The sequence below is a fragment of the Saccopteryx leptura genome, chromosome 1, assembly GCF_036850995.1.
Source record: "Saccopteryx leptura isolate mSacLep1 chromosome 1, mSacLep1_pri_phased_curated, whole genome shotgun sequence".
In the NCBI taxonomy this organism is placed as follows: Eukaryota; Metazoa; Chordata; class Mammalia; order Chiroptera; family Emballonuridae; genus Saccopteryx; species Saccopteryx leptura.
Genome location: NC_089503.1, coordinates 376813328 through 376841106, shown reverse-complemented (window position 1 = coordinate 376841106; position 27779 = coordinate 376813328). Strand labels below are relative to the sequence as shown.

The 27779-nt window shown below is 43.7% G+C and overlaps 1 protein-coding gene across 2 annotated transcripts; it reads right to left on the bottom strand.

The window, feature by feature from the left end:
- Positions 1-211: 211 nt before the first annotated feature.
- On the bottom strand, positions 212-27779 carry ZNF318 (zinc finger protein 318). Of its 2 annotated transcripts, XM_066359358.1 has the most exons (10): positions 27187-27779; positions 24028-24176; positions 16529-17168; positions 13706-15151; positions 12066-12165; positions 9522-9826; positions 5676-5879; positions 5116-5215; positions 4121-4239; positions 212-3858 (listed from the first exon to the last, which is right to left on the bottom strand). In XM_066359358.1, the coding sequence occupies exons 1-10, from the start codon at positions 27643-27645 to the stop codon at positions 517-519; spliced, it is 6864 nt and encodes a 2287-aa protein (XP_066215455.1). In that variant the 5' UTR covers positions 27646-27779; the 3' UTR covers positions 212-516. The 2 variants fall into 2 exon arrangements, with proteins under 2 accessions (XP_066215455.1, XP_066215456.1); XM_066359359.1 differs by lacking the exons at positions 24028-24176; positions 27187-27779 and adding an exon at positions 23721-23918.

Below are 27779 nucleotides of genomic sequence, written 5' to 3'. Positions count from 1 at the left end.
CCAAATGGAAGCCTAAGAGGTGAACAATCCTTCCTTCATCAGTTTTCCATTTCTGCAGGCTTTCTGGTGTTTCTCCCAGAGAACCATCAAGCTGCCCAGAAAATTAGGTGGGGATACAACACAGCATTTGGAGAAGTAATCTGTCTTCCTCCTCCCTCACATTCCAGAAAAGGCATAGCCAAAGGCAAAATACAATCAAAGCACACTATGTGGTGAGCCAGATAGACATTTGCTTTTAATGACAAAGTATGAGAAAATAAATTGGCAAAAAAATTAACATAAAATACTTTTTTTTTACAGATATGTATAGAAAGTATGATTGATTTGTCTATCTTAAGGAGAAAAGGAAAAAAGGAAAGGAGGTACATTTTTTAGCTTCCATGAACATTTGCTATAAAATGCTGACTGCATCTCATGGTGTAGGTTCCAGATGAGATAGCCAGAGTCCTGGGTCATCTGGGCACCTGATTCCTAGAAGCCAATCTGATTCATCCACAAGTAGCTCTGGATATTTATTTAGTTGTGAACACTGGATTCTGTGTGGTCCTGGATGGCATCGACTGCAGCTTCTTGTGCGGGTAATTCCTGAGGGCCAATATTGCCTCCACCTACCTGCTCCCTTGTAGGGGACCCTGGAGCCAAAGACTTTACCAAATTCAAAGGGTTGTCGTTGTCCTCATCTACTTGAGGAATTGCTACTTCTGTGATGGATGTATTCACTATTTCTAGTTGTAGTGGTCCCATCTCCAAGGAACTGCACTCAGGAGGGTCATCTGGCATAGAGAGATGAGAATATAACTTCTCTTTTTGAATTCCAGATGTCCGTGTGACAAAGTCAACAAGATCTGGAAGACAAGGAGATGGTCCAAGACCTGCAGGGTTAACTGGTTCCGATTCCAAACCCAGTGAATCTTGTTTCTCTAATTGAGAAGTTTCTTCTACTTCTTCAGGCATCATTCCTCCTGCTAATAGGTCAAGGGCCTGGTGTGTTCCTTCTAGGCTTCCCAGACCAAGGTCAATATTTTCTATAGGAAGTCCAGTTTTCAAAATGTTAGGAATGATCCTCCCACTTCTGGGATTAGATGAATTTTGTTCACCCTCTGCTCCAAAGTTAAGCACCAGGGTTTTGGAAGAATCTAATGGAAACACAGAAAAGGATGGGATTGATTCAAAGTCAGTGACAGTGGAGGGATTACATCCGACAGATGATGTAGAATTTTTTTCACACATTTTCTGAGACAGGTCAGTTGAAGATCTGTGTGCTGGGTCTGGCTGAGTATTGCAGAATTCAACACCCATATCCCTCCGTTTCTCCATGGCAGCAAGCTCTTCTACTTTCAAACCTGTAACTTTAAAGTCTTCTAAGGCCTTGCTTTCCATTGTCACTGTTAATTCTGGATGGACAGCTTGTAGCTCCAGAGCTTCTGCTTCTGGTTTCTCTGGGCTCACCCAGGTCTCTGGATTCTTGTTCTCATCCCAAACAGCCAGTTCATAGACCAGTTTACCCTGAAGGTCTTTTGATCTTTCTCTTTTGAGTTTGAGGCTTCTGTACCTAGAAGCTCTGGAAGCTGATTCTGGAGCTGAATTTTCTAGGCGTTCCTCACCACCAGTTAAAACTCCTTGCTTCTGTGCACTATCTGCTAAACACGTATCGGATCTGGCTGGGGAGTGAAGGAGCAATTCTGGAGCAGACATTTTCACAGCTGTGTCGTGTGGATTCTGGAGTAAAGACTTAGCTTCTGGCGGAAATGAGTCTATTTTTGCCTTTGTGGAAGAGAGAGCCTGTGCACTCAATTCAATCACTACTTTACTTTGAGTTTCACTTCCTGACATCAATTTCTTAGACTGTTCAGTCTTTTTGTCAGTCATGTGTAACTTGGGCTGCTCTATTTTTCCCTCCCACATATATCTGTTCCTATGGTTCAAATTAGAATCCTCCATGTTATTGGGCCCAACACTGATACCTATTTCCTTTCCTACCATCCTCTCAGAAAGCTTTGTTCTTCTTTCTTTTAGTTCAGTGTTTGTCTCTATCTCACTTTTTCCACACTCCTTAGACTGGTGAAGCTCTTGCCTTTCCTCATCCTTGTTACCAGGTTCCATAAGATGGGTTTCTACCAACTTCTGAGATTCCATGGTATTACAATGTATATCTGACAGCTGAGGGGCTGGCTCTGTACCTGGTGGCCCTGGCTCTCCCAGGTCAGGCTCACTTTTTCCCTCTGGAGATATATTCCTATTAGTGTCACTCTGGAAGGAGCCAGAAGTCCACAGAGCCAAAGTGTCTGTCTTCGGAGTAACAGTTTCGTAACGCTTGCTTTGGCACAGCCGTGTCAGAGGCTGTAGGAAGCCATAGCTGCTGCCTCTGCTCTTTGAGTCTGTATGTTCTACCACTGACCATTTCCCTAGGGACACTATAGGTTTTGCAATGTGTTTTTTAGGGTTTCCACCTGAAGGAGCAGAAACCAAGCTTCTGTCTGAAGGCAACTCCTCCTGGGATGCACTGCTGTTCAAAGTAGAAGTGGAAAATGTGTCTGAGCTTTCGAGTCTAGAGAAATTGCTATTTTCCCCATTGGCCAATGAACCACCACTCAGCTTAGTCTCTGGGGCCCCCTTTCCACCACTACTATAGAATATGTCATACAGGTCCTTAGCATTGGCTGTTGCTAAGCACGAATTGCGCTTTTCCACCTTTTTGGCTTGTTCACTGAACACACTTGAGAGGGGAGGTGGTGGACGCACTAACACAGAGAATAAGGTCTGGTCCCGGTCACTCTCACTCACCCCAGGAGCTGTCTCATCAGAAGGAATGGCAGTTGGCTGTGCTGAGGCCATGATGGCTACTGGCAACACTGGATTCAAAATCTTAGGACCTAAGAAGCCAGGGCTGAGAGTGTGAGATACAGTTGGGTTTGATTTTACTGGAGCCAAGATAGCCTTTGTTTGAGCAGGAGAGGGGGTAGCTGCAGCTGGATGAGGTATAACTGGGGGTGGTGGTGGTGGTGGTGGTGGTGGTGGTGGAGGAGGTGGTGGAGGAGGTGGGAGCATTTGTTCAGGTATATGGGATGGCTCCTTCTTTTCAGCCAGCACCATTTTTTCCTCTGGAGACCCTTTTAGAATCACCTCTTCCCCTCCAAATGCTTTGGAGATGATGTCGGGAGGCAAGAGGAGATCAGATGAAGACTCTTTAACCACTGGCAAAGGCTTAGCAGTGGTTCCAGAGGACTTGATGGATAAAAAGGTGTTAAGAGGAGCCGGCTTGCTGACTGTGGCAGCCCCTGACTTGCGGAGCACTGTGGATGGGATAGGTAGGTTGGGTCGGATCTTAGTCTGGGTTGAAGTGGTCACAACAGGCATCCAAGGGCTAGTATGAGCAACAACAGTTTTCCCAGAGAGCTTGATTTTGATGGGCTTTGCCTTCCCAGCTTCAGCCTTGCCATCCTCTTTGTCCTTACTGCTTTCCACAATCTCTTCCTTGGGGATACTTTGGGCCACTGAATTTTTTTCCTCCTCTTTTTCCGGCTTCTTCCAGCTGAATTTTCCAAAAGAAGAAGATGCTGATGATTCTTTCTTTACTTCTTCTTTTAATTGGAGTCTGATGCTACCCTTACTCTTGTTTTCCGCCTTTTCAGGGGAGTTCCCACCCTCAGAGAGTTGGTCCCCTAATTCCTCAGAGACCTTGTCATCTTCTTTCATGATCTTTGTCTTTTTTTCTTTCTTCTCTTCCTTTGGTTTCTCAGTAAGTTTGCGCTTTAGCTCATTCTGACGCCGCCGTTCTGTCTCCAGGACCACAGCCAAGCCAGCTTGGCGGTCCAGATTCCGCCGCTCCTCATACAATGGGTTTTCAACCACATATTTCTGGGAAGAAAAAAGATAAAGGCTCAACAATTGGTCAAAATACTTTAAAAGAAAATCTTGGCTCCACTAATCTCTAGAAGTCATGTTCCTCAAGAATGCAGATGGTTCTATGATGTCAGCATCTATCACTAGAATTGAGAACTTCCTAGTGATTATGTGGAATTTGAAATATTAATGACTTTTTCTGGCTTTCTAATTGTCTGACAAAGTCAAAGGATTACTGCAGAAAGTGGGAAACTCCACAGGCTACTAAAAGACCAACCTTATATTTCTCATTGTGTTGGTGACCCTTCACATGTTGCTCTCCAGAAATTGGATCCCCCAAAAATTCCTCACACAGCTGGCAGTAATATCCAGTGATGGGAATCAGAAACTCAGAGCCTAGAAGAAGTGGAAGAGAGTCAGGAAAATAAGTCATTTAAATCCAGTATGACTGCAACCAAAGGATATTCTATTTCCCCTTTGCAGTAACATGGCTAATGGTAAAGGAGACCTTGCCCACTTTTGAGTCTGAAATTGCATTTAGATGAATTACAATGGCAGTCTTCCCAACTTAAAGTTTGAACACAGGATCACTATGCCTTTTACCTCCTGGGCACACTATCTGGAATATGCAGGAGTTTCCTGCGCCAGATTCATTTCTGTTGCCAATTCTCCTCAAACTCCAACTAGCACTAAGTATTTTAGGAGATTTAAAAACTATACTCTCTACTAGTTAGCCCAGCACCATTTGTATGAGGATCTCTTATGTTGGTACTAATTACTCAGGAATCGCCTATCTTCTTCAGATCTCAAGACTTTAACAGCACTGACTATTTAAGAAGGTTAAGACATTGAGAAGTTGAAAGACAAAGAAACTTTCTACTTCTCAACTTATCCCCTTAATAATGACTATTCAAAAATATTTCTAAGTTGAAAAAGCAGTTAAATTAGTGTACCTCTTATTCTTCTTTTTACCTGAATTTCAAATAAAAAGTTTTAGTACCTAAGTCAGTAACAAAATTATATTTTAAAGTGGTATACATATGTTTAATATCTGTCAGATTTTTGGCCATATAGGGAGAGGGCATTCTTGTCTTATACAGCACTGTATTTCTTTAGGACCTAGTACACTGTTTTGCACAGAGAAGGCATTCTTATAGCTTTGTCAAAAAGTGTTTATGTCTCACCCTATACTGCTTCCTAGCAACTTAGAGTTCAGGAACACCTGCTCCTTGGCTGAATATAAGGAAACAAAAAGGCAGGGAGGAAACATACCTTTTGAGGGAACAGTTATCTTGTCAGTGCGCTTTACAGCCTCTTGCTTGGTCTCACTCTGGGTCTTTGAAGCCCAAGGTCTGTTGTAGGGATCCAGTGTCTATTTGCAAGAGGCAGAGGTGCTCACACAACAGCACTATAAACTCAACGACCCACTTTTCTTTTCTTTTTCTCCCCACGTACCAGGGGACCAGAAGCCCCCAGCTTCCCACCCCCACCCACTCTGCCAACTGTTTAAACGGAAATCACCTGTGGAAAAGGTAAACACATGTTAGAGCAAGTACCAGCAATCGATAAAATGAAACAAATAATCAGGTTCTCAAGGAATCAAAAGAGGCTGAAGCCTCACTTACACTTGTCATGGTGTTTAGTTACAGGCAAGTCCCCTGGACTGAGCCCTGGGGATGGTGTCTCCTTTGCTGCTATCTCTTGGCTCTTCATATTGGGGCTCCTGCCCATATGAGAATGTTTCATTTGCCAGCTTTGTAATGCAGATGGGGTTACAGAAGTTTAAGGGGAAAGAGGATGAGAGTAGAAATAACAGAGGGCAGGGTACCTACCTGTGTGTGCTTCTTATTGTGCATGTGGGTGAAGAAGTCAAACATGGTCCCACAGATGGTATTGCAGTCCTTGCACCAGTGGTTGCCAGCATCGTAATACTCATAGGCAGCAATGGGTTGATCAGATTGCTTAGTAGTTGGCTGGGGACTCTCTGCAGGCTTGGGGCTCTTAGTATGAGAATTCTCACTGTTTATTTTTGAGTCCTAGAGGGAAAAAAACCTGCACTTAGGAGGAATTTAAGGCAGTCTAGATCTGTCTTCTCTCAGAAAAAGCAAGACACTTATCATAATTATAGAAGTAGGCTTGTAGGGTTATATTTTCAGTGCCTAAAGGTGCATAAACTGGGAAAACCCCACAAGAAATCTGTCTATAAGGCTCAAACAGAACTAATTATAGACTCCATGGTGCTATCTTTTCATGGAGAATAAATCACAATGGCAATATATTTATTTACATATCCTAAAATATCTAAAATAATATTCAAGATAATGGAAATGCTGGTTGCTTCTGGAGAGGGGAAGTAGAGAACAAGAATGGATAAGAGTGTTTCTAATGTATTCCCTTTGGTAGATGCTGAAAGCATTACCTATGCAATTAAATTCAAAAGTTAAATTTAAAAATCATAATGACAACTATGGAGAGAAGAAAAACCAAATTGAAAAGGTAATTGACAGGTTATACAAATGCAGAGAACAGATGACAGTGAACTCACTTATCACAAACACATACTGTTTTGGAACACTGGAGAGCGGGGCTGACCTTGTATAAAAGCAGACATTAGTCTATGTAGGATGACTAAAGTAATCTGGGTAAAATGTTTCTAATTGCCTAAAATACCACCATTGGTATTTTATACTACCAACTGAACACCTCTGAGTTAACATAAATCCTCTTTTAAAATCTATAAACTCCCAAATATTAAGTTAGTAATAAATATTTTAGCCTGACCTGTGGTGGGCAGTGGATAAAGCGTTGACCTGGAACGCTGAGATCGCCGGTTCGAAGCCCTGGGCTTGCCTGGTCAAGGCACATATGGGAAGCAACTCCTATGAGTTGATACTTCCCACTTTTCCCCCCTATTTCTCTCTCTCTCTCCCCTCTATGTAAAAATCAATAAAATAATAATAATAAATACTTTAATATGAATTCATATGTCAGTAAGCTGGGAATAAGACACTTAGAAAATAAGAATTTGGTCAATGTTGGAGAATGAGGAACAGAAAAAAGATAATTTTGGAACAAAGAGTGGGTAAATATGCATGAAGTTCTACAGTAGACAAGATCAGAAAACTGGGCACCTGTAATATTGACTGGTGGGAAAAGGAAGACAGGATAGAGAAAGGGAAACAATTAGCACTTCAAAGAAATCTTTCCCTACTACAGTCTTATTTAAGAGTCACTAGCAGTGGCCCTGGCCAGTTGGCTCAGTGGTACAGCATCGGCCTGGCATGTGGATGTCCCGGGTTTGATTCCCAGTCAGAGCACACAGGAGAAGTGCCCATCTGCTTCTCCACCCCTCTTGCTTTTCTCTCTCTCTTCCCCTCCTGCAGCCATGGGTAGATTGGAGTGAGTTGGCCCTGGGCACTGAGGATGGCTCCATGGCCTCTGCCTCAGGAACTAAGAGCTCGGATGCTGAGCAATGGAGCAACACCCCAGATGGGCAGAGCATCACCCCCAGGTGGGCTTGCTGGGTGGATCCCAGTGGGGGCACATGCGGGAGTCTGTCTCTGTCTCCCCTTCTCTCACTGAATTTAAAAAAAAAAATATATATATATATAATTAGAGAAGTCTATTTATTGACATTGAAAGATGTTCATTATATACTGAGAAAAGTATGTACATTTGAATAATCAATAAAGATACGTGAATAGGCATAGAATATGAAATGTTACCTTATCCAAAAGACTTTTCCTAACTACTCTATCTTCTTTATCCTGTTTTCTTTTTTTAGGTACTTGTCATTACCTAACCCAAAACTTGTTTATTTATTCTCCGTCTTCTCCTATTTGATGTGACTAAGGAATAAGAACCTTGTCTATATAGTTCACTGCTATACTTCCCATATCCAGAATAGTGCCTGGCACTTTCTTGGAGATTAGTAAATATTTGTTAAGTTAATTAATAAGCAAAAGAAAAGTATTTGGAATAATATACACCAAGTTACTAATAACAGTTCTTTCTAGGTGAATGAAATTATGAAAATGTGTTTATTTTTATGAAATTAATAGAAAACAGAAAACCAAATATATATTTTAAAGAGAGGCAAAAAAAAAAAAAAAAAAAAAAAGGCCCTGGCCAGTTGGCTCAGTGGTAGAGCGTTGGCCTGGCGTGCAGGAGTCCCGGGTTCGATTCCCGGCCAGGAACCACAGGAGAAGCACCCATCTGCTTCTCCACCCCTCCCCCTCTCCTTCCTCTCTGTCTCTCTCTTCCCCTCCCGCAGCCGAGGCTCCATTGGAGCAAAGTTGGCCCGGGTGCTGGGGTTGGCTCTGTGGCCTCTGCCTCAGGCACTAGAATGGCTCTGGTTGCAACAGTGCGATGCCCCAGATAGGCAGAGCATCACCCCCTGGTGGGCATGCCGGGTGGATCCCAGTCGGGGGCATGCGGGAATCTGTCTGACTGCCTCCCTGTTTCCACCTTCAGAAAAATACAAAAAAAAAAAAAAAAAGGGGAGAAATACCAAGAACAGGTAAGAAAAGAGAGGTTATAAACACAATGTTCCTTATTGCTGAAATGAAAACCAAATTGCAACATATCCCTCTTAGCTTCAGAAAACATGAAGACTCACTCAAATAAAGATGATAAACTATCATGGATTTGGTGTATAAACAGAACCCCAAACAATGTATAACTCAACTACAAAGGACCAGACCACAAGTTTTTCTCTCATTAAAGGCCCTGAACTCAATGACCCTGGTATAAAACAGTAGAGTCTTACCTGGTTGAGAAAGATAACTCTCCCAGGAGGACATGGAATAATTAAAATTTGATTGATAGAGAAGACAGATTATCCTCTTCTCTATCCCCCAAACATTAACTGAGCATCTACTGTATACTAGACATATGGATTCCTTGGCAAACACAAAGATAAATAAGTTATACTCTTATTTTCAAGAATCTCTCATTTACTGGAAGAGACAGGCACGAGAATAGACATGCTCTAAGTCATGTTTTAAGCATGATAGAATGAAATGCATCTTATAAAGAAGCAAAGTAGCCCTGGCCGGTTGGCTCAGCGGTAGAGCGTCGGCCTGGCGTGCGGGAGACCCGGGTTCGATTCCCGGCCGGGGCACATAGGAGAAACGCCCATTTGCTTCTCCACACCCCCCCCCCTCCTTCCTCTCTGTCTCTCTCTTCCCCTCCCGCAGCCAAGGCTCCATTGGAGCAAAGATGGCCCGGGCACTGGGGATGGCTCCTTGGCCTCTGCCCCAGGCGCTAGAGTGGCTCTGGTTGCGGCAGAGCGACGCCCCGGAGGGGCAGAGCATCGCCCCCTGGTGGGCAGAGCGTTGCCCCTGGTGGGCGTGCAGGGTGGATCCCGGTCGGGCGCATGCGGGAGTCTGTCTGACTGTCTCTCCTCGTTTCCAGCTTCAGAAAAATACAAAAAGAAAAAAAAAAAAAAAGAAGCAAAGTAATATATTCTGAAGAGTGGGATTCTACTTTGTTAGCAATGGGGAACTGCTAAAATTCTGGACAGTATCATGAGCTGATCTAGGCTTTATAAAACTCTAACAAGAGTAAGAACAGGCTAGAAAAGGAGCTAAGAAAATGGTTAGTTAGAAAGCTTCTCTAGGAGTCCATGAAAATTTAAAAATATATATATACGAGAAATGAAAAAGTTCAGTTTTTACCTTGCTGTTTGAAGAAGAGTTTGAATACGATGATAGCTTTTCTGGGCTCTTAGATTTTTCTGCTTTCCCAGGCCTCTCTGTAGGCTCTTTGCTGTCATTTGAAGATTTCTGGGATTTATCCATAATGTTAATTCCCAAGATCTGAGCCACTTTGTCCAGTTCAGATTGCTTCTTTTTGGCCTCTTCTGCCTCTTGCCGAAGTTCTGCAATGTCCTTCATAATGTTATCCTGAAGCCGACTCACTTCCACCAGGAGCGGGTCTTTGTGGCCATCCTTCTCCCTTCGTTTCTTGCGCAGCATTTCCCCTGAGTTGTCAAATATCAACAGAAAGAAACACAAGGAAAAGAAGTTAAGACAAACTGTTTTTCAGCCATAAGTAATAATCGCTTAAGAGTTTATGGTCACAAAATCTTTTCCCATAAAACTTTTTAAAAGCAAGTGGGACTCTCTTTCCACGTGGGCTGGTTTAGGTGAAGCTTCTATGGTGGTAAAGGATGAGTGATTACATTATTTTTCTTGTAGGGGTTATTAGCTGAGGATCTACAGACAGGCTTCAGGGGCTCCATGAATCCCCAAAATGGTAGATACAAGTTTGTGTGCATGTGTTCTCTAAGAAGGTTTATAAATGTTGTATGTATGAATCTAGTAGCTGTCCTCTTCAGAACAGCAAAGGATTATTCAGAAAGCAAAATTCAGTCACAGGCCTGACCTGTGGTGGCGCAGTGGATCAAGAGTCGAGCTGGAACACTGAGGTCGCAGATTCAAAACCCTGCACTTGTCTGGTCAAGGCACATATGGGAGTTGATGCTTCCTGTTCCTCCCCCCTTTCTCTCTTTCTCTCTCTCTCTCACACACACACACTCTCTCTCCTCTCTAAAATGAATAAAAAAAATTCAGTCACATATTTGACTTTATCTGATTTAAGGACCCTTCACAAATGCCTACCTTGAGTTTTAAGTTTTGCCTTAGGCTCACCTAATGCTATCTCCTATCCAAATGGCAGATCCTCATAAATTAATCCTCACAGGATTAATAACTAAGATTCTTATCCCTACATAGTCCAAATCCAAACAGAAGAAATATCTTCTCCCACTCTGTTTTTCCATGCTATCACCAAGCTGCAGTATTTAGAAACCTTGTTATATTCTTTCCTCAGGGTGTATGTTAATTATTTTTTAAAAAACTTTTTATTGATTGCTTTTTCAGAGAGAGAGAGAGAGTACGACAGGAACATCCATCTATCTGTTCCTGTATATGCCCTGACAGGGGATCAAACTGGTAACGTCTGCACTTCCAGATGACGCTCCAACCAACTAAGCTATCCAGGCAGGGAGTGTATGTTAATTCTTAAAAGCATAGATGAAGACAAGGACTCAAAAGAGGTATCATGGAACATCTTCTCGGGCCAAAAAGTAAAGAAGTACTGAAAAATGACGGGAACATTTCAAAAGGACAGATGAGTCAACTTAAAGGGGTCCCATTGGCCAAATCTGGGACAATTTAAGCATGAAAATATACAATGATAGGCATTTTATTATAATCTATTGAATGAAGAATCCATGAGTTCACATGGATATAAATGGGTAGGAAGCTCCTTCTTCCAATAGGAAACCAACTAATAAAAGATAGAATGATGAAATTAGAAAATTACTATTACAACCATCATAAATAACAATTCATTCAGGCAAGAACATCAACAAATGCTAAAACTAGTAGGCTGAAGTCTGAAGAGCAACTGAATATTTAGTCTCAAAGTATCTCCTTTATAATATACTTACTAATTAAAAAGGGTAAAATAGTAACTTTACAGTGGAGAAACCTGGCAGGCACCACCTTAACCAAATGATCAAAGTTGACATCACCAGTAATGGGACAAATCAACACTTGATATAAACTCAGTATCACTTCTGTGAAGTTCCTGCCAAAAATTCATAACCTAAATTGAATAAGGAAACATCAGACAAACCAAAATTAAAGGACATTCTACAAAATATGTGACTTCTCTTATAAAATGTCAATGTCATGAAATACAAATATTCAGAAATTGTTATGGATTAAAGGAGACCAAAAGAACATGACAACTGAATGCAATGCATGCCCTGCATTTTCTTTTGATGTAGGACATTGTTTGGACAACTGGAGAAATATGAATGATATCAGTAGACCAGTATTAGAGTAGTTAGCTTCCTAACTTTGATAACTGTACTATGGTTATGCAAGTCGTCTTTGTTGTTAGTAGACACTGAATTATTTACAAGGAGCATCATATTTACAACTTACTGTTAGAGACGTCAGAAAAATTACACACACAAATTGAGGGAGAAAAAAGGGGATAGAGCAAATACAGTAAAAGGCTAATAGCCATGGAGACTACCTGAGAATTATTTACACTATGATTGCAACTTTTCTGCAAGTCTAATTATATAAAAAAAAAACTTCTAAGTGAGACTTCAGGTCACTAAACCTGAGTCCGCAAAGCTCTTCATTTGGGTCTCCTACTCAAGTTACTACAAGAAGGCAGTCATGCAAAGGAGTGTCTGATACCTTGTTGTTTATGAAGTCGCTCCAGCTCGATCCTGAGATAGTACATCTTCTTCTGGCGAGCTTCCCGGTCACTCTTTAGCTTTTCCCTCTCTTCAATAACCTACAAAGAGCGTGCATCAGCCTCTAATATCCTCCCTTTCCTACTGCACTTGTCCATAAGCCCTCATGCTAGATAATATCTGAATGCCTGTACACAGACGTTCTGACTTTATAGTGAAGGTTATATTTCATTTTGATCCAAGCTCCAGAATAGAATTATCCTTTCCAGAGCTACATTGCCCAAAAGGTATTATTTTTATGCAGGAAGCACTTCACTAATTTTAACCCAATGCTACTGACAGCAACTGTTAGTAGTTCTAAGCCTTTCAAGAAGGAAATTAATATGTTATGGGAGAGGCACTGTGTTAGCTGCATTACATATATTTTACTTAATCCTCATGACATTATCTCTGTTTTATGGCAAGAAAAGTGAAAGATTAAGTAATACATCAAAGGTCATAAAGTAAACCTCATGACCTTTCAACTGTATTATTACCACCTAATGGAAAAAACAAATATGGCTTATCTATAATGGGCAAGTGTAAAAATCTGTGTTTTATCAGCCCTGACTTAAGTGCTAGGTTCATAAAGGGAAGTAAATGGAAAATGATCAGTCTCCAAACAGTGACTCTTCAGTTTTAGGTTTTGTCCTTCTTGAACCAACCATCCTTTCCCAAAAGACTTCAACAAAATGAAAAGTCTGAAGTTCAGGGTATCCAAATACAGTGGAAAATAAAGAGATTTTTTTTGTTCTCTCAAGGATTAGCTAAATTTCTCCTAAAGTGGAAAAAAATGAAATTGCCCCTCCAATTTTTCTTTTTTTTCCTCCTCAGGTCTTATTTTATTAGCAATCAAATTTATACATTACATTTTTATGTTTCTAAACAAAGTGAGTTACTAGCTAGTTATTAAGGACCTTTAAAAATTAACAGTATGCATTAATTTTTCCATTTAAAATTTTTCTATTTAGTATTGCCTGTCCCTACATAATTTTTACCTACTGCTCTAAAACATCTAGAATTATATTTTTGCCCCAGCCACTGCTCCCTTCCTATAAACCAATGAACCATGACAGCATAAAGACTACTTTTTAAAAAAGTGTCATAAAAGTGTTGAGACTCTAAAATAAACCAGAACAAGCAAAGCTTATTTCTTGGTTTAATTGCCAAGTAACAACTAGTTATTAGCTATTAATCCCCATAATCAGTGTAGGAAAAGGACCCCAAACTGACTGGGATGAAACAGGTTTATTGATTCTCCTTCACACAACCCAGTTTCCTTACTCCCTGATGAGTTCATATTGAGGACTTCAAGGCTCCCAGCTCCTACCCATAGTGTTCTAAGGCAAATCATTTATAAATAGAGTAATAAACTTAAAAGTCTAGCAATAACAGTGGGAACTAGGGCCAGACTTTAGTCTTAACGATAAAACATGTGAGAAAAACAAAGGGGGGTATATACATTACTTAGGATGATGACGGCAGCTTCCAAAAAACTTAAAAGTTAAAGGGCCTTAAAATTTTTCAGCTTCCTCTAAAACACAAATACAAATTTAATTTGAAATAAAAGACTTGGGCACAGAATTCCCAAAGCTATTATACCTTCTGCTTCTGGGAAGCACGATTCTTCTCATCGGAGATCTTTTCCGGATTATACCTTATGAGGGGTGGGATGGCCACCTGAACAGGCACTTGGGCAGCAGGAACTGAGCGGAGCACTGACTCCTCCTGCTTGGGCTCAGCAGGAGTCACAGTGGGGATCACACGGAGATTGGGACGACTACGAGTAACCTGTTTGGTAGCTGGCATTACCCTGTGTGGTTCAGGTAGAGGGTGCTTTGATGACTGAGAGGTGGGATACATGGGCCACCTTGAGGCAGCATATGCCATGTAGTGACTATAGGCTTCAAAGGAAGTAGGGGGAATTGCAAGTCCCTGGTAGTTTGAAGGTAGCTGAGCTGCAGCAAACTGAGAGGCCCTTGGCACATGAAACTGAGATAAAGAAGCAGGGTGTGGAAGTCTAACTGGGGCAGATGGGGCTGCCGGCAACAGGCACCTGGCTGCAACAGATGACTGAAACCCACTGTCAACCACCTCAGGTCCTGCAATAGTACCCATTGGATGGTCAGACTTCAGGAATGGGGGGCTATTTTTTGTGAGCAGGTAAGGATCTACAGGGGAGACTGGATGTGGATGAGACACCTCTGGGGAGTGGGTATTGCTATGATGTGCCTCCAAGCTCTCCAATCTGTGAGGATCTGAGGAACGCCGATCAGCTGAGAAACGGCGGTCAACTGAGGAACAGCGGTCTGCTGAAAAGTGCCGGTCAACTGAGGAACGACGGTCAGCGGAGGATCGTGAAGGCTTCTTGCCATGAAGTCGTTCCTGTGTGCGTGCAGCCAGTTTACTAATCTCTGTAACCCCAATATCCAGGCCTATGGTCTTGAGCAAGTCGTGAATCTTGGCATATTCGGGACTGGTCTCTTCCATTGATTCTAGCTTGACAGCTGGAGCTGACGACGGCAGGGAGCTTGCCGGCTGCCTCATGACTTCACTCTCAGAACCCCCAAGGGGCTTTGGTGGAGATTCTGCCTTTAAATCCTCTTCTTCATCTCCATAGAGAAACTTCTCCTCATCCTCAATGTCAGGAAAGCTACGTCGCCTTTTTTCCTGTGTACTGGTAGAATCTGCCAACATGCTCAGAATGCGAGAAAAACCACTGCCATCCTGGCTGGCTCTCTCATGGGGCAACAAGAAGTCTGTGTGTTGCTCAGGTCCCTCAGCCTTCATATCCAGTTTCTCCTTGTGGCACAGAAAACTTCCAAACTTCTCTCTGAGTGGACTGTTGTCTTTGGGCATACCAGCGAGGTGACCCCACTGATAGAGGTTGCCCTGAGGTTCCTTCAGGGTAGTCTCTAACATAGTCCCCTTGTTGTTCTCAATCTCTGAAGCAAAAGCAGCAATAGCACCACTGAGTGGAACAGATGGGTGTCCAGAGTAGAGAGGGTGATCCTGGCTGGAGGTGGTACTGCTGGAAAAACTCTCAAGCTGCAAAGACAAACAAAATCAATACAGCCTCTATGCAGAAACTCAGAAAACTAGCAATTGAGATAAATACTTAGATGCTTTAGTATTCTTGGATAGGGGAAAGATAAGTATGGATGAAAGGAAGGAACAGTATCCTTAGCCAGGTTCAAGATTTGGGTCCCCATCTCTCGAGATGTTTCTGCTATGGCAAGGAGAAACAGGAAATAAGGCAGATTGGATTGAATCCTCACTTTTTCCCATTTGTTGTAGTCCTTATCAAGGAATCTGAATTCAAAAGAACTTTAGAGGTGTCCTAGCTTACTTGTTTTCTATGAATCCCCAAAGAAAAAAACATAAAAAGTAAAGCTACTTTAGTTGAAGCAGAGTTAGGAAACTCTGAAATACTAACTGATCAGCCTCCCCTTGCTTCCCTCAGTGCCAACAGGCACCTCTTCAGAAATTTACAGCTCTTAAGCCCTGGCTGGATAGCCTGGTTGGTTACAGTGTCATCCCAGTACCAAAGGTTGGCTAGTTTGATCCCCAATCAGGGCACATATAGAAATGGATCAATGTCTCTGTCTGTCTCTCCCCTCTTCCTCTCTAAAATCATTAATAATAATAATAAAAAAAACCCCACCAAAACAGCCTGACCTGTGGTGGCGCACTGGATAAAGCACCGACCTGGAACACTGACTTTGCTGGTTCAAAACCCTGGGCTTGCCTGGTCAAGGCACATATGGAAGTTGATGCTTCCTCCTCTCTCCTCTCTCCTCTTTTCTCTTTCTCTCTCCTTTCTAAAATGAATAAAATCTTAAAAAAAAAAAAAAAAAACCTAAAAATTTATAGCTCTTAAGAGGACAGCTAAAAACTAGTGCTCATGCCTGACCATCTTTTTATAGGTGAGGAAAAAATACTGAAGCTCAGAATGGTGAGGTGACTTGTCTAAAAATCACACAGCAAGTTGGTAGCAGAAGTGGGCCCAGAACCAGAATCACCTGATTTCTGGTCTAGTGTCCTACCACTCAGATATTTCGTCTTCTCTCTAAAGAGAGAGGAGGAAATTCAGATCATTTCCTCCCTTTGCCCTTCAAGTTTCATTTCCAAGAAACTCATAATCAAAGATTCCTATAGGGTTACCCAATTTAGAGAAACAGATATAATAGACAGACTCCAAAATGTCTGTTTAGAAATACATGACAACAGAAGCCCTCTACTGATGCATTATGAGACCTACAGTTTCCCTTGACGAGTTCTAGAAGATGCAGCTCATAGGAATAACAATGCTGGTCCAGCATATACTACAAAAATACCATTAGGGATAGAGTCCCCAAATAAGTAACTAGACTTTCAGATATTCAAGGAACTAACAAGAAACCATAGAAGAAACGTAGCAGAGACCTGAATAGAAGGCTCCATGTCCACCTCAATCCGCTTCTTCAGAATTGACTTCTTGGGCATCACAGATACTTCCTCAGGCCGATGTAAAGAAAATCCTGGCTTGGATGCTGTTAGGACTCCTGATAATCCAGGGATGGGACAGCTCGTGCCTCCACCATCTACTCCCACCAGCTCCTGACTCAAACTCCTACTTTGTTCTTCCTCTTCCTCTCGTTTTCGCCTGGCAAGGTCCAGCTCTCGAAACTCAGGATCTAGAAATCTAGGGCTTGGACTCCGTCTACGCTGTCGATAGCTGCGAGTCCCTGATGTAAAACTTGGGTGATCACTTCCCATGCTGTGTATCTTATCTGCATCATCGTAACGAGGCCGTTTGGTCTCCCGGCTCCTCTCCTCCGGTCGTAGAGTGTAGGAGCCTTTGAGTTTGTCTCTGCTCCGTTCTGTTCCATGCAGTATCTCATCATGACAACTAATATGGGGACTATAGTCAGACCGATGCAGGAAAGTGTCTCTTGTTCGGTAGTCTTCATCAAGCTGTCCCAAAAAGGGACTGAGAGGCCCCTCCTCCCGGGAAATATATCGTTCAAGACCTCGAGAGCACTGGGAGGTTCGAGTGAAGACAGAATCATCAGTCAAGTCATCCCTGAGGAGAGAGACAAGACGTACTGAATATAATGAACTTGTAAAGAGCAAGACCAGACAAAGCTAAGAAACTAACATTTGCCCTGGCCGGTTGGCTCAGCGGTAGAGCGTCGGCCTAGCATGCGGAGGACCCGGGTTCGATTCCCGGCCAGGGCACATAGGAGAAGCGCCCATTTGCTTCTCCACCCCTCCGCCGCGCTTTCCTCTCTGTCTCTCTCTTCCCCTCCCGCAGCCAAGGCTCCATTGGAGCAAAGATGGCCCGGGCGCTGGGCATGGCTCTGTGGCCTCTGCCTCAGGCGCTAGAGTGGCTCTGGTCGCAATATGGCGACGCCCAGGATGGGCAGAGCATCGCCCCCTGGGGGGCAGAGCACCGCCCCTGGTGGGTGTGCCGGGTAGATTCCGGTCGGGCGCATGCGGGAGTCTGTCTGACTGTCTCTCCCTGTTTCCAGCTTCAGAAAAATGAAAAAGAAAAAAAAAAAAAAAAAAAGAAACTAACATTTGACAAGGATGTAGAACGCTTAGAACAAAAAGATGACAATCATGAAGTCCAAGAACAAATCTGTATATATGCATAGAGGCAGAACATTTCCCCTCCCTTCTTTGCCCAGGGGCATGCACAAGCAGCTTCAGCTTCTGACCAAGGGGAGATAATACTCATCTAAATAGACAGAGCTCTTAGGCTGATCTCTTCGACTAGACTTTGGGGCAGCAGAGTATCATGCTAGGGTTTGGGAGATGTGAAAACACCACTACCAGACTACAAAGAGCCCCCATTACACAACTCCACACTAGCTAAATACTATAGTAGTTTTTTGCTACTACAAGTGTGGTCTGAATCAACAACATCAGTATTACCCGGGAACTTTTTAGAAATACAAATTCTCAGGCTCCACTGAGGCATACTAAATCAGAATCAGCATTTTAATAAGATCTCCAGGTGATTTATAAGCACCTTACAATTTGAAAAACACCAGTCCAGATCACTGACTTTCTTTTTTTTTTTTTTACCGAGACAGAGAGAGAGAGAGAGGGATAGACAGGCAGGAACGGAGAGAGATGAGAAGCATCAATCATTAGTTTTTCATTGCACGTTCAACACCTTAGTTGTTCATTGATTGCTTTCTCATATGTGCCTTGACCACGGGCCTTCAGCAGACCGAGTAACCCTTTGCTGGAGCCAGCGACCTTGGGTTCAAGCTGGTGGGCTTTTTGCTCAAACCAGATGAGCCGGCGCTCAAGCTGGTGACCTCGGGGTCTCGAACCTGGGTCTTCTGCATCCCAGTCCGACGCTCTATCCACTGCGCCACCGCCTGGTCAGGCATAGATCACTGACTTTCAAACTACGCTCCACAGTGCTCAGGAGCTGCCTAAAGGAAGGGACACACTAGGCAAGCACAGTCTGCACGGCTCCGGGCCTTCCACCACATGGAGCCCTACTAGCCCCAACGCTATCTGTCTAATTAGTCAAGTTCTGCACACTATTCCACCTGGAGAAGGGGAATTTCACTGTGAGGAACAAAATGTTTTTAACTACTGATCTATCTAACATGATTTTCTCATAAGTTTTAGGAAATTCTCCAATGCTTTGTTTTGCTAGCTCACATATTAAAAACCATAAAACTCCCTCACAGCCTGCATTGTTTCTCTCTTTCCTGCCTTGCCTGGATATCCACAAGCATCTGCTAATCTTGGGCCCAGGGAAGAGTTTGGCTCACTATTTTTATTTCATAGAAGTAAAAAGGTCTGTGACATAAAGGTAAAAAATATAGGATGGGACATCTGTCCTTTCAGCTCAGAGCTTTATACCACACACAACAACCTTAACCTTTTTGAGCATATGGTCACAGAACTTCTGCCCAAAAAGAAAGTTTCTGATTTAAATCACAGATAGAAATAAGGATTTTTTTTAACTTTCTACTTTTAATGAAGCCTAATTTATCAAACATTTCTTTTTGAGGCCATGGCTTTTTTTTTTTTTTTTTAATTCATTTTAGAGAAAGAAAGAGAGATAGTAGGGGGAGGGGCAGGAAGCATCAAATGTCATATGTGCCTTGACCAGGCAAAGCCCAGGGTTTTGAACCAGCAACCTCAGCATTCCAGGTCAACATTTTATCCACTGCACCACCACAGGTCAGGCTAATAAGGATCTTCTAACACTTTAAGCATACAACTTTTAAGTAATCAGAATAAAAATTTACACGTCACTCACGTTCCAGAGTGAATTACCATCAAGAATGGTAATTACTGTGTCTATAAGTTTCTGGTAGCTACTTTTGTTTTTTGTGGGTTTCTAGAAATTATTTTTTTTAATAGTTGCTTTCCTGTCTCTGGGACTAAGTTAGCAGAATAACAGAGTTGCCTTTTCTTATTCACCAGCCCAGAATTTCAGCAGAGTTTTAGAACAGCCATAAATAATTTTATGAAAAACTATCAAGGATAAACTGTATCATTTCTTCTAAAAGAATTCCACCTGTGGGAATCCAGCTCTCTGTGACTCACCTCTTCCCCAATAATATCTAAGGCATTTTATTGTTCTTAATATAAAATGAAATAAGAAAACATAGGAATAAACCAAGGACAATCCCTGAAATCAAATGTAACTGGAGTAAAATATTTTACTTTGTAGGTTTGTCAGTCACAAACAAACCTACTTCCAGAGAGTAATGTCTATGAGGTGAGCAACTCCACTGCTAAATCACCTACCATACAAAGTCTCTGACCATATTAGTGAAGGGGAAGAAACACAGGCTCTGTGAGTACCCTGTTTCCCTGAAAATAAGGCCTCCCCCAAAAATAAGACCTAGCGTGTCTTTAGGAGCAAAAATTAATATAAGACATTCTTATTTGGGGGGAAACACGGTAGTAGCAAGTTCATCCATGCTCCCACATTCAGCTGGCATAACAACCCAAGATATAATCCAGCACTAAATACCAAGAAGCTAGAAATAATGAGATGACTTTCAGAAAGTCTCAGTCCAGACTTGCAATCTCTAGCAAAAGGAGGCAAAAACAATGAAAGACGCATAAAAACACTCAAAACAATGAATTATCGTGTAAATACAGGCAGAAATCAGGTTACTTAGAAGTTCTCATCCTCTGTTCTTAGGTCTCCCAAAGGATAAGTGCAAAAACTGGCTGCAGTAAAAGTGAGCCCTAAAAAGGGCCACCTGATCCCCTGTAGCTCAGAATAGTCCAGTGACAGATTCTCTCTAAAAGCTTTGGTTAAGGCCAACTCTTTCCTAAAATAAGGTCTATCTATTCAAAAAATGATTGTTGGAGGTGGTGATGTGTACAGGGCTCACAGTACCACTCCCTACTTTTTTTGTATTTACAAATTCCATTAAGCAACTTAAAAAACATATAACATTATATCCACAAATAAATCTATACACCAATGTTCTCAGCCATTATTCATAATAAACATCATTATTCATAATAGCCAAAAATGGAAACAACCCAAATGTTATCCATCCATTCATCATTAATGAATGAATAAATAAAATACCTACAATAAAATATTGGCAATTAAAAAAAGAGTGAGGCCCTGGCCGGTTGGCTCAGCGGTAGAGTGTCGACCTGGCGTGCGGGGGACCCGGGTTCGATTCCCGGCCAGGGTACACAGGAGAAGCGCCCATTTGCTTCTCCACCCCCCCTCCCTTCCTCTCTGTCTCTCTCTTCCCCTCCCGCAGCCAAGGCTCCATTGGAGCAAAGATGGCCCGGGCACTGGGGATGGCTCCTTGGCCTCTGCCCCAGGCGCTAGAGTGGCTCTGGTCGCGGCAGAGCGACGCCCCGGAGGGGCAGAGCATCGCCCCCTGGTGGGCAGAGCATCGCCCCTGGTGGGCGTGCCGGGTGGATCCCGGTCAGGCGCATGCGGGAGTCTGTCTGACTGTCTCTCCCCGTTTCCAGCTTCAGAAAAAAAAAAAAAAAAAAGTGAAGTACAGTTATATGCTGCTACATGACTGAATCTTGAAAAACCATTATGCTAAGTGAAAGAAGCCAGTCACAAAGGATCATATATTATATGTTTCTATTTATATGAAATATACCGAATGAGTAAATCCATAGAAATAGAAAGTAGGTTAGTGATGGGCTACAGCAAAAGGTGTAGAGGACTAATAGCTAAGGATGCAGGTAATAAAAATGTTCTAAAATTAATCATAGTGGTGTGAATGCACAACTCTGTAAATATACTAAAAGTCACTGAATTAGACACTTTAAATGCATAAATTGTATGGTACATGAATTAGGGCTCAGTAAAGCTGTTAAAGAGAGAGAGAAAAAAGGTCCTCCAGAGCCTAAACTTTCTATTCTTTGTCTCTGAGTCCCCAAAAGGCCTGAAGAAAGCTGTTTGCTTCTGTCTTTTCCCTAAGGCCTCAGTGGGCAAACTGTGGCTCGCAAGCCACATGTGGCTCTTTGGCCCCTTGAGTGTGGCTCTACCACAAAATACCACGTGTGGGCGCTGCCTCGATAAGGAATGTACCTATATAATTAAAGTTTAAAAAATTTGGCCTGACCAGGCGGTGGTGCAGTGGATAGAGCGTCGGACTGGGATGCAGAGGACCCAGGTTCGAGACCCCAAGGTTGCCAGCTTGAGTGCGGGCTCATCTGGTTTGAGCAAAAGATCACCAGCTTGGACCCAAGGTCACTGGCTCGAGCAAGGGGTTACTCCATCTACTGAAGGCCCGAGGTCAAGGCACATATGAGAAAGCAATCAATGAACAACTAAGGTGTAGCAATGTGCTACGAAAAACTAATGATTGATGCTTCTCATCTCTCCGTTCCTGTCTGCCTATCCCTATCTATCCCTCTCTCTGATTCACTCTCTGTCTCTGTAAAAAAAAGAAACTAAGTGTCTTCATACAACCTGATCATGTTCCCTTTTCAGAATAAGTTATAGTCCCACATACAGAGCTGCCAAGGTGAGGTTACTGATAACCGTGGCAATCTGGCTATAACCCGAAGCTGATATAAATCTTAGCAGATTCGCCTGACCAGGCAGTGGCGCAGGATAGAGAGTCAGACTGGGATGCAGAGGACCCAGGTTTGAGACCCCAAGGTCGCCAGCTGGAGCGCAGGCTCATCTGGTGTGAGCAAAAGCTCACCAGCTTGGACCCAAGGTTGCTGGCTCGAGCAAGGGGTTACTCGGTCTGCTGAAGGCCTGCGGTCAAGGCACATATGAGAAAGCAATCAATGAACAACTAAGGTGTTGCAACGCGCAAAGAAAAACTAATGATTGATGCTTCTCATCTCTCCGTTCCTGTCTGTCCCTGTCTATCCCTCTCATCTCTCTCTCTGACTCTCTCTCTGTCAATGTAAAACAAAACAAAAAAAACTACTTAACAGATTCAAAAAGGGAAGAGAAAGAATTTGGGATCACAGGAAAAAAATAAAAACCTACAAAGGATGGACATGGCCTGTTTCAGTAAAAACTGGACTCACTTTCAGAAGACATCCTGAGAATGCCAACAGTGCTATGGCCTGGTTTCAGTAGATGGTAATTATCCACACAAACCTGAGCAAGAGTTACGGGGGCAAAAAGTCAAACAAATGTCCTGGTACCTCCTTTTAGAACCTTAATCTGACTTTCTCTAAAAAAGACCTCTCTCTGAAACACATGATTCTGGAAAGTCAAGTAGTGCTCCAAACTCCCTAAGAGGAAATTTTTAATTTTATAAATTAAAACAATTGACTATCTGAAGAATACACGCATAATGAAGCTCAAGGAAAGGGAGGTGACACCCTAGGCCTAACAAGAGGAAATGCTAATGCTGAAGTGATCTCAAAACCTCAGCAAGGAAGGAAGACAATCACATCGTGTACGCCCACTCACAATGCCTACTCAATCATTTCCTAAAATAGATGCAGCCAGAGGGGCAAGGGCTGTTTCCTCAATTAAGTCATATAGTCACATACCCTGAAGCCCTATCTCCAGAAGCTTCAGTGTTTTGTGACTTTTGGCAGTACCTTACTTCAGTGCATCAAACAGCCCCTGGAGCTCTGAAGTATGTAAATATTACCAAAGGGCAGCATTGGTCCTCAGACTTCTTGCCAGCTGTTCCCCACCTGCCTGTCTATGCTCTGTGTACCGCTGCATGGAATCTTAGTTTGAAAGAACACTACACTGATTTATTGCTGCTGCTGATTATTTGTGAAAACTCTCAATGTGCTGGACAGGGACCATCACAGACACAGTTCTCTGCTCTCAGAAACCAAGTACATTTCCTGCACTCTGCCCTTACTCTTTTACTTTTATGAGGTACAAAACACCTAATATGATTATTTACTTTCCTAGTACCTGTGATCTATATTTAATACTCTGTGGAGTATATTTGCCCCTCCCTCAGCACTTAATAGTTATAAAGTAATAATGTTTTTAAAGAGCTTTAACTTTCTTTTAATGCATATATATTTAATATGGATACATATATCATACATGAATTTATCTAAATCCTTTCTGAATGTATAGTTTAGCCTGGACAAGCAGAAAAACAGCACTATGAAAGATTTACTATTTTGTCCAGAACTTTGCTTCGTAGAAGGAATCCCTACTTACAGAGTTTCAGAATCCATATCATCTCAACTGTTTTTAATCTGAGAGACTCTGTTTATGTCCTCTCAGCTTTCCCCCTTCCAGTGGCACCAGGATGACCTTTAAAGTCTTTTCTTCCATATAATTCTTTCAGCAACACAGTCTTCAGCTATATGCTCTCCCCACTCAGAAAGCCTTTTTTAATGTTATGCTTTGTACTGACATCAGGCGTGACTTCCCTGCTGGCACCAGTCTGTCAAATATATCATTCAGAAAACATAACATTTCTGCCTGCAGCCAGTGCTACAACCCTGCCTCAGATGAAGCCCACCTGTCCACATCCTCCAGATTATCCACCGGTGAACCCAGTCGATCACTAAGCCGCCGCCGCTCTGGTATGCCGACACAGAAGTGGTCATTGCCAACAGTGATCCTTAAGCTCTCTTCCAAAGAGTCAGAACGCAGACCAGGAGAGCGTCTCTGCAAAAGTAAAGCATAATATAATACATCCCTATACTCAAAAATGTTCTCCTGCCTGACCAGGCAGTGGCGCAGTGGATAGAGCGTCGGACTGGGATGCGGAGGACCCAGGTTCAAGACCCCGAGGTCACCAGCTTGAGCGTGGGCTCATCTGGCTTGAGCAAAAAGCTCGCCAGCTTGGACCCAAGGTCGCTGGCTTGAGCAAGGGGTTACTCGGTCTATTGAAGGCCTGCAGTCAAGGCACATATGAGAAAGCAAGGCACATATGAGAAAGCAAACAATGAACAACTAAGGTGTCGCAACGAAAAACTGATGATTGATGCTTCTCATCTCTCCGTTCCTGTCTGTCCCTATCTACCCTCTCTCTGTCCCTTTAAAAAAAAAAAAAAAAAGTTGTGGTCCAACAAGGTGAGACATGGCTATGGTAAGATACTACTCCAAAAATAAAGCATTTTTTAAAAAATTACTGTTTTCTTAGAGGAAAGCCCACACTTCCAACACTACCAATCAATGACCTCTCATTCATTCATTTACTGGTAGTGGGCACGGGACTAGATAAATAAATTACATCAGCTCTCAGAACCTATACATTTCTAGTGAAAGAGGAAAGGTGAACAGTTGAAAAGTACTTTCTGATAGTGATAAGTACTATCAAGTCATAAAACAGAAGAGATTGGAGATAAGGAGCTACTCCTGATAGGATAGTTAAGAGAAGAATCTTCCAAGGTGATACCACTTAACCTGAGGCCTGAATGATGAGATGTCAGTGTTGCAAAGAACAGATGGGTGCTTTAGGAAAAAGAGCAAGCTCTGTACTGTGTTTAGCATGTTTTGGGTAACAACAGAAAGGCAAACACTGTGACTATATGAGTGACAGAAGAGAAGTGAGGCAGAAGCCAGCTAGGAAATTTGGATTTTATTCTCAAGAATAAAGTAAGAAGCCACAAAAGAATTTCAAGCAGAATGATGTGATCTGACTACATTCTTCCTCCAGATGCTCACAATGCTCTTTCCCTCACCTCCTTCAGGTCTTTGATTGAAAAGTCACTTGCCCTGGCTACGCTATCAAAAATTATAACTCCCTTCTCTGTTTTCCTAGGCATTCAATATGCCACACATTTTACTTCTCTATTTTATTTATTATCCAACTCCCTCTGCTAGAATATAAGCTCTACCAAGGCAGAGTTTTTAACTGGTTTGCTCACTGTTATGACCCTGGCACTCAGAACTGCACCTAACACCTGGTAGATGTTCAATAAATACTTCTCAAATGTATAAAGTTTGAAAAATCATTTTGCTTGTTGGATACAGAATAAACTGGAAGATAACAAGAGGGAAGTGTAAAGAAGCCTAGTACAATAATCCAGGCAAGACATAATAGGGTTTAGACTAGAGCAGTGGTAGTCAACCTGGTACCTACTGCCCACTAGTGGGCGTTCCAGCTTTCATGGTGGGCGGTAGCAGAACCAAAGTATAAATAAAAAGATAGATTTATCTAACTATAGTAAAAACTTAGTGAAAACTCGACATAAAGTACTTGGTTAAGAAATTATTATTATATGCTTTAACTTGCTGTAACTCTGCTTTATAAATTTTATAAAGTAAAGTTACTTCCCTACTTGATAAATCTATCATTACTGTGGAACTGGTGGGTGGTTAGAAAATTTTACTACTAACAGATACAAAAGTGGATGGTAAATATAAAAAGGTTGACTACCCCTGGACTAGAGTGATGTGGACCTGTGTTTTGGAGGCAGAGCTAACAGGTTAGACAGATCAAGTAAATCTGACAGGACAGGCTTGGAAGAAGGAAGATCATCTCTATTTAGGGCTGAGTAAGGGGTAATGTCACTTACTGAGACAGAAAAGACTGGCAAACAGGTTGTGTACTGGAGAAGGGAGGTTTGGAAACAAGTGTTCTGTTTTTCTTGCTTACTCTGTAGTAACCAACACTTAGTAGCTACTCATCTATGAAAATCTTAACTTAGTAACAAGTCAGTTCACATAAGTGAATACTGTTGTGCCCAGAGCAATACTGTTACCCCTCAAGGAAACAGAAACTTTGTCATGCGGTTTTAAAAGGACTGGTGAACTGAAAATAAAAATCCAAAACACCAGGCCCTACTAGAGTGATGCTTATGATGAGAAATCAATATTACGTCTAAACTAAACTTTTCAACCTCTAGTTCTGTCCCTGTAGCAGGGATATATAACGGTTAAAAATCATGGGTGCCAGGAATCAGGCAGATATGAACTGAATCACAGTATCACCTCTACTGAACTGTGTCACCTTGATTAAGTTACTTAAATCTCTGGGTTCCTCAGCTGTTCTTGAATGGAGAATAACTTGAAATGCCTGACCTCAAAGGGTTGTGACTGTTTAAAGAGAATGTGTTTGGTGGAGGGCTAAGCCTGACCCGGTGACATAACTCGGTGAGTGGCAGCGGTTAGTACAATGGCTGGGGCATGCACGCTTCATTTAGGAGCAGCAGCTCTAACTCCGCCAGCCCCCCAGCTCACACTCGAGCTGTCAGCAACCCTAACTCGCCACAAAGACATTTCAGCGTCTCCTCTGCGATCCGGGACAGCTCTGGTCTACGGGGGTGGGGGTGGGGGTGGGGGTGGGGGTGGGGGTGGGGGGCACACAAAACCAAGGAACTCGGAGGAGGCATCCACTACTGAAAAAGCACCAGGCACACGGTCTGGAGATCCCTTCAGCCTGGCAAACTTTTCCACGCCTCGCCCAGAGCGCGGGACGCAGCCCGTTCCCAGGACCGGGAGCAGTGCCCCGGCCAAGCGGCCAGCCGTCCCGAGTCCTTATTGTGCAAACGAGTCCCGGGCTGACAGAGGAGCCCGGGTTCGGGCGCGCCGCGGGCCGCAGGGCCTCAGGTTTGGGGACCCCGGCCTGGAGGCCTGGCGGCGCCGGGCTGAGGGGTGTCTGGAAGCGAGACCCCCCGGTGACGGGGCTGGGGTAAGTAAGGAGCGAGTCCCGGTCAAAGGATGGGATTACCCGGCTGCCGCTGTCGCCTGGATGCTCTCCGCGGCCGTCCCGGGCGAAGTCGGAGCGGGACTCCCCGCGGCTGCTGCCTCGGAAACCCGCCGGCCCCGGCGGGAACAGTCGTCGGCCCCGCGGCGGCGACGGGGAACCGCGACGGGCCCGCGGCGGGGACGGGGAGACGCGGCGACCCCGCGGCGGGGACGGCGAGGCCCGGCGGCCGCGGGGTGGGGACGGCGAGCCGCGGCGACCCCGCGGCGGGGACGGCGAGGCCCGGCGGCCGCGATGCCCTGAAGGCGAGCGGGGCCGGCGAGCCGGGGTCCGCGACGAGGAGGAGCCGGAGGGCGGCGGCGGCGAGCTGCGGCGAGACGGGCCGGAGGAGGAGCCGGAGCTGCGGCCGGAGCGCGGGCAGCCGCCGCCGCTCTCTTTAGGTCGGTGCGAGGAGACCGAAGAGCGGGAGCCGCTGCGGTACATGGCTTCGGCGGCAGCGGCCGGGGCGGCGGATCTGACCCGCGGGCGCTCCGGACGCGCGGCCCCCGCGCACCGCAGCAGCTGCAGCCTCGGCCGCCACGGCCGCCGCGCGCCGCCCCCGCAGGCGGAGCAGCCCC